This window comes from Zootoca vivipara, chromosome Z1 (genome assembly GCF_965207765.1).
Source record: "Zootoca vivipara chromosome Z1, rZooViv2.hap1.1, whole genome shotgun sequence".
Classification (NCBI taxonomy): domain Eukaryota; kingdom Metazoa; phylum Chordata; class Lepidosauria; order Squamata; family Lacertidae; genus Zootoca; species Zootoca vivipara.
In genome coordinates, this window is record NC_142583.1 from 21,652,232 (window position 1) to 21,662,194 (window position 9,963).

Genomic DNA, 9,963 nt, shown 5'->3' on the forward strand with positions numbered 1-9,963 from the left:
GCTTTCATGTGCATGCACACGAAAGCTCATACCAAAATAAAAACTTAGTTGGTCTTTAAGGTGCTACTGAAGGAATTTTTTTATTTTGCTTCGACTCAGACCAACACGGCTACCTACCTGTAACTAGGAACATTATTGTTAAGGACAGGGGATCTGCTGCAATGTATTGTTGCAGGTCCCCACCCCAATACCAAACCTGAGTGGTTCCATCCTTATCAGTCTGGGAGCAAAACCCTAAATAAAGCCATAGCTTTCTATGTAGCTGGTGGATTCTGTAAGTAAGTGGCCATAATATGTTAGAATTGTATTCGGTGCTAGTCCCTACTCAGAGTAAACCCAGATGACTGACATACTGTTAATTTCAATGAGTCTACTCGGAGTAACGCTTGGTTGACTACCACCCAGTAGTTTGTAATTTGAAAAGGAAAGGAATTTGAAACACAATGTTCTAGCCAGGAACTGTGAGCTTCCAGGACCTTCAGAATGGGGAAGAGCAGGTGAGCAATGCAATGATGAGAAAAAGGAAACAGAGTTTCAGGAGAGGGAATTGACCTGCTTATCCTGGACATAGCCTGGAAGTAGTGGTGAAGGTAGGGGATGTAGAAAAGAGAAGATGAAGTTCAATTCTTTTCAAATACCAAGATCACTAGGCTGTGTAGAAAGCTTGAATTCTAAGTAGAATACTGCAAAATGTATAATGGGGGGCAATAATAGTTCCCCTATATGGTACTGCCTGTGCCTGCTGCACAACTCTAGATTTCAAGCACATAGAAACAGAGAAAATCTTATGTAGGTTGTCTCTTTCCAATGTATCCCTTAACTCACCTTAATGGACACAGGGAAAGGGGCTAGATGAGACAGCTTGTTTGGTTGGCTATCTTTCCTCAAGCTGCTTCATGCAAACTGAAGAAAAACTTTGGCAAGGCTGCTTGCTTCATTCTCCATCAAGAGCAAAGGGAAACACCAGTCCTTTAAAGCAACCCTCCCCCCTGCAGATCTGTGTTTTCTGAGCTTCCCCACAGCACATAAAATCAAGTGTGTGAGAATGTAGTAATAATCTCAGAATTAGAGAAGTAAAATTGCACTTCTTGGAGGTTTTTTAATAATAATAATAAATCCTTCCCACATTATACAGGAAGGAATTGAGTGGGAGGAAAGTGAAAAGGATACATTTTCCTCTTCAGAAGCACATACACTGCCCACCCCCAATCCTGGAGAGGGACTCTGATTAGGAAGGCATGTACCATGAGTTTAGAAATACTATATGGCATTTTCCTGGCATTTTGCATCTCCTTCTAACACTGTTCACAACCCTCACTTACATACACAACATTTTGTATCTAGCTTCCACACTTGAGCCAATGCTTTGCACACCTGATGAAGTTAACCCACAGGAGCTTGTGCCATAATGCAAAGGATACTCTTTAAGCTGGCGCAAGACTCTTCCTTGCTTTTGCTGCGACAGACTAAGATGGCTTGAATGGTCCCTTTCTCGCTCTCCAGAAACAATTCATCATCCCTATATAGCAACAAAGAGCTTCAGGTTCAATGCTGGCAAGAGAGAGGGTGGAGGGGAGGGGAAATTCCTTTAAAAAGTGAAAGCCACTGCACTTCTTGTCTGAACTCCTTTATTTAAATAAATATAAATATAAATTTAATATAAAACTATTCACATACAAAGGAGAGCACCGAACAACTCTAATTCGGATTATTATTATTATTTTCAATTTCATTTAAAGATCTGTACCCAAAAAAAAAAAGAAATAGAGAGAGTCTCAGACAGTTTTTTTTTTTCCAATTCCAGTTTCTAAACTTTCCCCCACAAACCCTAGAAGGAAGAAGGAACGGATATTTTGGGAAAGGAAGAAAGAGAAAAGGAGATTCTCCTCTCCCACCCCCTTAAAAGGGGAAGGCAGAACTGTGTGTTAACTCGGAGTGGAGGGCTGGGAACAGCCTTGCAGCTGTTTGTGTTACATTATAAATACTGTACCGTTTCAACTGAACGTTCATTTACATTCAACAAAATCTAGCACTAGGCCCGTGGACAGAGCCCTTAGGAATCTGTTGTTCTTTGCAGAAGGCCCCGTTGGCTCAACTTGGCTTCCTTTGCCTGCGATCGCCCGTCAAGAAGTCCAAGGGGAGCCTTTTCATAAAGGGGAGACCTTGTCTTCGTTAGCCGAGGCCGGCGAGAGCGACTCTTCGTCCTCGGACCTGGAGTAACGTCCCGGGTTGCTGGTGCAGCTGCAGCCGCCGTGCGGATTCCTCTGGGTGCCTTTGCCTTCCTTCTTGTGCTTCACCCTCCGGTTCTGGAACCAGATCTTCACCTGCTTTTCGGACAGGTTGAGGTACGTGGCGATCTCGATCCTACGCAGCCGGGACAGGTACATGTTGGACGAGAACTCCCTCTCCAGCTCCAAAAGCTGCGTGCTGGTGAAGGCCGTGCGCATCCGCTTGCCGTTTTGCAACTGGCTGGCATCCGAGCCTCCTGCAGGGAGGGGGGTGGGGAGAAGTTGGAGAGCACACACAAAAAAAGACCCAGTTAGCAACCGACAGAAAAGAAAGGCTTAAATGCTGGGCCTGAGCCCTGGAATATGTTTTCAAAACCCGGGCTGAGTCCTGGAATAAAGAACCAAGTGCAACACAGAGGTTCCCTTGGCCTTGAATTGCCACAAGTAGGTTGGCTCCCCCAGCAATCCCCTGAGAATTTGGAGTCACTCCTTTTAGGAAAATGAAACACGAGGTCTTTAATTAGAAGCGCTGGGGCACCGAACAGTGACTAGTGACTAGTTTGATCCCCCAAAACAGGAAACATCAGAACATAATACTGTAAGAGCCCCTCTGGATCATACCAAAAGACCATCAAGACCAGCACCCGATTTTCCACACTTGACTATGGGAAGCATGTAAACTGCAGCAGTGCATGAGGACAACCCCCCCCCCACACACACACACATTTTTGTTCCACAGAGACTCTGATCCTTGAAGTGGCATAGGCAGCCATGAAGAGCTATCTTCCATGACTCAGCCTCACCCCCCTTTTCAATCCGTATTAACCACGTGGCAGCAAATTCCACAAATTTATCAGGCACGTGTGCAGAATGACCCTGTGATGATGGAACGTCAGTCCATCCATTCTGCTGGAAGCCTCAGAGTTCTAGAACTGTGTGTGTGTGTGTGTGTGTGTGTGTGTGTGTGTGTGTGTGTGACAATTTATTTCTGCCCAAGCAGCTAAACCAGGTGGAAGCCAATGCAGCCTTTCCTCTCCACCTTTGCCAGGTGAAACTGAAACTCCGGTTGACCGATATCACATGTTATTTTACTCAAAGGAAGTGTCAGGGGTTAAGGCTGCCTGCAAGCCACGCCTCTGGACTAGTGGAAATCCTCCTATCATCCTAATTTCTTCTTCTTCTGAAAGTAGTAGTTACTCAGTGGTAAGTAGTAAATGAAAATCAAATTGCTGCATTGCCCATAGCTCCTGCATTCAACTGTTTAGACTTCCTCTGAGAACTCGAAGCTTTCAGAGAGAACAATCTACTGTACTTCTTTTCAAGTCTCGCTAGTTGGAAATCAGGGGTTACAGTTTGCTTCGTTTTATCCGAGAGGGAAGAACTCTTTTATGCCCTTATTGGCAGCAGACCTTTTACAGTTTATTTTTTTTACACCGTTGACAAGCACTCGAGAAGCAAAGTCAAAGTGTCTGCTCGAAGGAAAGGCGCGCGCAGAAGGATACCTTCAAACTCTTCATTCTATTATTAACTCCAGTTAAAAGGAGCCGATCAGAGGTTCCAGTTTATGCCTGCATTGATCCGGATCATCTATGCGGATTTCAGAAGCCAGGTCCAATGAGCTGCATGCACCTAAATTCTACTCAAAGTAACCCTGTGTCCTGATCCTGGATTGCAAGCGTAGACTGAGATTCTCAGAGCAGTCTTGTTGAACTCTGGTGCACAGCTAAGATCAGAATAGGATCTTCCTCGAGCTATTGGCTCTTTTCATTGACTGGCTGCAAGCCTTGATTGGTTGAGGTTGCTAAGGATCGCAACGTGGGTCAGATCCATCCTTCACATCCGTGCCTCTGAGAAAACTTTCCATTCTAAGACTGAATGTGCAACTCGTCAGGCCTATTGCTCCGAAGAAAGCACATTTTACTGAATTTAACGTTGATCCGGTCTGAAGGCGTAGGCTCAGACTGGGATCGTCAAGCCTACTACTCGCGAGAGACTACTCGCGAGAGAATGGCTTGGGGTTTGTCGCTGTTCTCAGAAGAAGAGACGCACCCCGTAGCTTGATTCTCGTTCAGCCTGTGACAAACACTCTCTGCTCCATTCAGAATCAAAGACACGCATCTGGCTCTCTTCGGGTTGCTCTGAGTCGGAGCTAGCCTGGCCTCTGCACCTGTTCTCTGGGAGCCATGCAGCTCCATCTTCGCATCTTTCTGACCACTTATCCTCAATTAAGTGGAATACCAATCCCCAAATTGGTTTCTGCGAGATAATCCCACTCACGTCAAATCTGGCCAGGAGGAAACGGAGGACTGCAGTCTATAGGGTGCGGAAATATTTTAGTGCCCCCCCCCCCGCACCGCCGCCTCACAACATGACCTATCCAGATCTCACTCTAACAACTTCTCACCTTCGCGTCTAGGAAAGATGGAAAAAAGAAGCCCGTTAAACTAACGCGCCAGACCTCGCACTGCTTAGCTTCTGAATTTTCCCACTGAAGGTCCCCCGGAGGGGAAGAGGTTGAGTGAGTTTAAGAGCCTAGCGCTTTTGATGATGGGCTGATCCCCACGAAGTCAGAGGGGCGTTTTAGGAGGTCCTAGCTCTCCTTGGGAGTCCTGGGGGGCGAGGGTTGCCTTGGAAGGATTTGAGGATCCTTTGGGAAGTCAGTGGGGTTCACTCCTGGAAACGCGTGAGCTGCCAACACTGGCGGAGGCCAGAATCAAATGTCCCCTGTCGGAGTAGGCAAGTGACAGGACGGAGGACGGTGGTGGAGCTGGTTTATGGCACAACCCCATCGGAGCAAACGGAAAGACTCCAGAGAATCATAGAATTGTAGAGTTGGAAGGGACCCCGAGGGTGGTCTACTCCAACCCCCTGCAATGCAGAAATCTTTTGCCCAACGTGGGGCTCGAACCTACTACCTTGAGAGCAAAGATCTCATGCTCTACCGGCTGAACTGATTACAGAACGACTCCTTCAGGTTGGGGGCTCACACAGGTGCGACCCCCAGAGGGGTCTCCTCTCCCCGCTTAACTCTTTGCGAACAGGATCCGGAGCCACTCCGGAAACGAAGGGCTGCAGAAGGACCTGTTTTGGACTCCGCTTTACCTGGAGAGCAGACCTGTTACTGGACCTGTCCCAGCTTTCATTTCAACCACCTCCTCCCCGCAGCCCCCTGGATCCCACCACCTCCCAGTCCCCCAAAGGCGGGACGTGGCGGAGGAAACTCCTACCCATGCCGAGGCAGTGGAATCGCCGGGGGTCACTCATGCTGTAGGCGGCTGCTGCGCAGACAGGTGGGTGGCCCAGGGCGTGAGCTGCCGCCACTGCCGCCGCCGCCGCGGAGGCCACCGAGCCGGCTTGCTGCTGCTGCTGCTGCTGCGGGGCTGGCTGCTGCTGGGCATGGCTCAGGCGGGGGCAATACTGTGGGATGGCGGCAGCGGCGCCCGCTCCTCCTCCTCCTCCGGCTCCTCCTGCCGCGCCCGCCCGTGAAGAGGCGTGCAGGTGCGAGGTGACACACAGCGGGCACACGCAGAAAGCGCCGCTTTTGCGCGATGGGCACGCCGGCCCGCCCGCCACCGACATGACCAGCGGCGACGGCACGCCCAGCGGGATGAGGAAGTCCTGCCCGGGTGGCGGGTGGTGGTGATCCGGCAACGAGGGAGCCGGCCGAGCCGGGTCCTTGATAATGAGCGAATCCACATAGAACGAGCGAGACATGGTTGAGGCTGGCTGGCGGGCTGGCAGTGACTCCCGGTGGCGCTCTCTCGCTCTGTGCGCTCTCTCCGTGCGCTCTGCGGAGCCGGTCCTCCTGGGGCCGAGTCGCCTCTGCAAAAGCCCCTGGGCGAGCCCGGAAGGTGCTTAAGTCTGAGAGCGGAACAAAGGGGGGCTCTGGAGAGGGCTGGTCTTTAAAAAAAAAACACCATCAACCAACCCCCCTTTCCTTCTCTCTAGACCTCCCCTGGATCTCTCCTCCGCCCTCTCTACTGCGGGTGTGGGGATTTATAGCAACTATTTAACACGTGATGCCTCGAAATCGACGCGCATCTGAGGCTCCTCGGGCTTCCTATTTGGGAGCCCTTTCAGGGGAGAAGCTCCCCCCCCCCCAACCTTCCACCGCCTGGGGGGGGGAGAAGGCAGAGAAAGGAGGGGAGGTTGCTTGGCAAGAAGCGCGTTTGCGTTTCGTTCATTTCATAGGGACTCCAGAGCTGTCGGTTATTATTCTTCGTCCTCCTCCATCACGAGATTCAGTCGGCAGGCAAAAACAGCAAGTGCTTGGGCGCAGGTTACAAGTTTCCAGTTCGCGTCTTGGTGGGCCAACTTTGTTTCAACACAACAACCGTTATCTCCCTTATAAGCCCCAACATTACATCCATTTGATTCCAATTTTCACTCATCCTTCATCTTTCATTCTCCTTTGAGCATCTGTAAGCCCCTCGCAGGTGTCCAAGGCAGAGCTCCTGCGTCTGCGACTGTCAGGTGCAACGGGACTCTTTTTCCAGGGGAGCAGTTAGGAAATGTTAAACACTAGGCTTAGTGGTCCAGCCTACCACCACGACCACCCTGCCTTGAGATTTAGCCTATGTTTTATTAGTTCAAAAGATGTTAGCCAGGAGCCCTGCTTCGTTTGGGGCCCTTTCTGTTCCTTCTGCTGAATGGGACTCTGGGCTTCTGCCCCGGCTCCGCTACTGGAGGGGGCAAAAGGGGAGGCTCTCCTTTTCTAGGGTTTTAGCAGCTCTCCTCTCCTGCGCTCTGCTCTGAGCATTGGCTCCCATTGACCCTAATGGAAGGCGCTTCTAACTGTTGCTTGTTCTTCGCTTCATAGTTTTGAGAACCGTTCCTTAACGATCCATACCGGTACTTACGTAGAAAGCTCTGGTCTTACGATCCATACTTAACGTGGAAGAAAGCTCGTCTGAGCTCCAGGGATTTGCTTCCCTATGAAACTGCATAGGATCGGGGTTGCTTGCTCAGTTAGCGGCTAAAGCGTTTCCACTGAACACAGAATACTGTGTAAATGTAGCGATAACTTTTTGCTGCCATAACCCCAACTATGTAACTTCAAAACGCCGCCTTGCAGAATTATACAGCGCTCTTCCCTGCATAATATGAAGCTGGTTTTAGTATTTTAAACCCTTGCTTTCTAATTTTTAAACGAGGTCACGATCGCACTTGCGTTCTTTCTCTGTGTGTTCTTGTTTGTATATTTATCCCCTCCTACTATAAGTATGAACTGAATTTACTTCCAGGTCGTCCAAAATGCCAGTGCTCCACCTTCCATCTGGTAGTACTTCTGGGCTATTCATGCCTGAGTACCTCTGACTGCAGCCCTATACACATTGTCCCATAAAATTCAGTGCGATTTACTTTCGAGTAAACGTGTATGGCAATATCTTTCTCTGCAACCAGAAACACGTTTGCTGCGGAGTAAGTCTCACTGAACAGCCCTACGACTCCGAATTAGCTTGCATAGAATGGTCGTATTGATAGTAGTTTGAGAAGCGAGTTTGTAGCGTGAACGGGAGGAGGAAGATTACAGTGGAATAGACAGCACTCTTTTAAAGAGAAGCGCAACTCTTGCTGCAGACGCCACCTGCTCTTCTTACGACTTACACCCCAGCCACTTACGTCTGTTTCCTATTTTACGTGCATTTAAAAAGCGGGGGCGGGGGCGGGGGCGGGACTGATTCTATACATTTGGTGACATTCCACATATCCTTGAAGACTACCCCCACATTGCTTTGCTTTAAATCCTCTGTAAAGCGATACTGGGAACCCGAGAGCTAAGTCAGGATGCAATCCAACGCACACTTAACTCAGTGCGCGCAAGTGTCATTGAACTCAGTGGGATGTGTGCAGAAGTGATTTTGGTTGGAAGAGTGAGGCAGACTTGCGGCACGATACTGTGAAATTCAGTTCCGGAAAATGCGCCTATGATTGCAAAACTTGTCTGGAGGAGAGTCTTGTTGAAACTGAAGCTTCCTGCAGCGCAATCCTAACTGTCCGATCCTATGCGAGTTTCCTTTGGTAGTAATTCCCAGGGAGGTGTGCCTAGGATTGTAACCTAAGAGTCCTCAGTGAATTCAGTGGGACTACTTATTTCCCCAGTCATTTAGGATTTCAGCCTTACTTCAAAGTAATCCGCAGAGTTGGTTCTAGGATCTTTTCTTTTAAAAGAAAGCAAGCAGTGGTTTTTTTTCAAATTGGCAATTAGTTCAAGGCACAAAGGCTTAAGACTCCTCTGGATGCCTCTGGGCCAAAACGGAAGACTTTCAAGTCAAACTTTGGCGATCGTTGCGGGGCTTCACTCCGAAGCCTTAATGCAAAGAGAAAACGCCGGCCGGAAGGATGCTTTGATCTCCACCAAGTTCGCCGAGGCGATCAGGCCGAGGGAAATTGGCTAAATGGCGAAAAGGCGCGCTCGCTGATTCCTGAGCATTTCAGATTTCATTAGAGGACGGCCAGAGACACTTCGCAGCATATTACGCGATTTCCCAATGACCTGTTTTATGGGAGTTTAAGAAGCGGCTTATAGAGTTAATGGAAGGGAGATTGCTGCAGCCTTATTGAGGCGGGAGCTGCCCACCCAGTTCCACTCAACTTGGGGCCGGCAGAAGTCGACAAATTGTCACTGAAAGCACCAATAAAACCATGAATATGTAATCCCCACAACTCGAAGTGGAGTGGAGGAGAAACTATCGGGCTGCAATCCTGTGCACACTTACTCAGGAATCACTTCCACTGAATTCAGTGGCCATTTGTCCGAGTACGTAGAGGGAAGGATATTATGAGAGATAAGGAAGAAACCAGCTGTGTGTGTGTTTTGGAGACAACCGGTAGCTTTAAAATGTGAATCACAAGACACTTAAACTAACACGGGTTGAAATGACAGGTATAATCTCAGGAGGCAGCCTCCTAGTTTAAGCCGACTGATTCCTTTCTCCCACCCCATCGCTTAAAAATTGGTATGAATTTCACTCAGTAGCGCAATCCTATACAGTACATACCTATATACAATGAGACTTACTCCCAAGTAAGTATTATAAAGACTACAGCCTCAGGAACTCAAAGAGCTTTTCAGAAGGATTGACAAACACGTAATTAACCGAACTTAGGGTCCGTCTTTTTCCATCGGGCCCTTGTTCTGGACTGGTGGTGGATCCATTAAGTTCGATGGCAGCTCAGCATCCTTACCAGCCGATTCCTCCTCCCTTGCGAGGTGGGTCCGCGGGTCTTCCATGCTCAACCTTTCCTCCCACTCCAGACAGTAACGGATTCTTCGGTTGTATTCAAGCCTAAGGAAGAGAAGTGAACGTCGACTCGCAGCCACCGGTACAACATGCAATGGGCAGTGCAACCAAGGCGTGGGATAGCAACCCAAGCAGCGAAAACCCTCAGCAAAGATTCTTGTGGCACTAACATATTCATATTGAGTTTTCGTGAACTAGAGTCCGCATCTTCAGGTACATGGAATTGTATCCTCTCTTGGAAGGTAGAGTAGTGGACAGAAATATCCACTGACATTGACATGTACAATGAAGGGACCAGTTGCTTTGACAGAAAGACAGAAAGAGAAGACACGATGCGCTTACTGGGTGAGGAAAAAGCTGGCATTTCTGCAGGTCGGTTTCTTCAGCTCTTCTCAAATGTCTCTTTATACCCATCTCTTAAATTTGCAGCAAAATCAGCGAAGAATCTTGTGGCAGTTTAAAAACGAACCAATGTATTATGGCGTAAGCTT

At 48.8% G+C, this 9,963-nt stretch overlaps 1 protein-coding gene and 1 long non-coding RNA gene across 3 annotated transcripts in view; one reads left to right on the forward strand and one right to left on the reverse strand.

Moving 5' to 3' along the window:
- Positions 1-2,381, forward strand: part of LOC148687301 (uncharacterized) — a 58,985-nt gene extending 56,604 nt beyond the window's left edge. Inside the window, exon 2 of the long non-coding RNA XR_015947399.1 lies at positions 2,078-2,381. This is a non-coding gene — a long non-coding RNA (uncharacterized LOC148687301). The remainder of the gene's footprint in view (positions 1-2,077) is intronic.
- Positions 1,780-5,942, reverse strand: GSX2 (GS homeobox 2). 2 transcript variants are annotated; one of them, XM_035112103.3, is made up of 2 exons: positions 5,456-5,942; positions 1,780-2,485 (listed from the first exon to the last, which is right to left on the reverse strand). In XM_035112103.3, exons 1-2 carry the CDS (start codon positions 5,940-5,942, stop codon positions 2,148-2,150), a joined length of 825 nt encoding a protein of 274 aa, XP_034967994.3. In that variant the 3' UTR covers positions 1,780-2,147. The 2 variants fall into 2 exon arrangements, with proteins under 2 accessions (XP_034967994.3, XP_088515453.1); XM_088659327.1 differs by having other exon boundaries at positions 1,780-2,482; positions 5,450-5,942.
- Positions 5,943-9,963: the final 4,021 nt, after the last annotated feature.

Bases quoted from the DNA above. Each gene is read 5' to 3' on its own strand.
- GSX2 (XM_088659327.1), bottom strand. From the start codon at position 5,942: ATGTCTCGCTCGTTCTATGTGGATTCGCTCATTATCAAGGACCCGGCT. The intron at 2,483-5,449 runs GTTTCCTCCGCC...TCCCTGCAGGAG, and splicing joins CTGCCTCGGCATGGGTAGGA to GCTCGGATGCCAGCCAGTTG.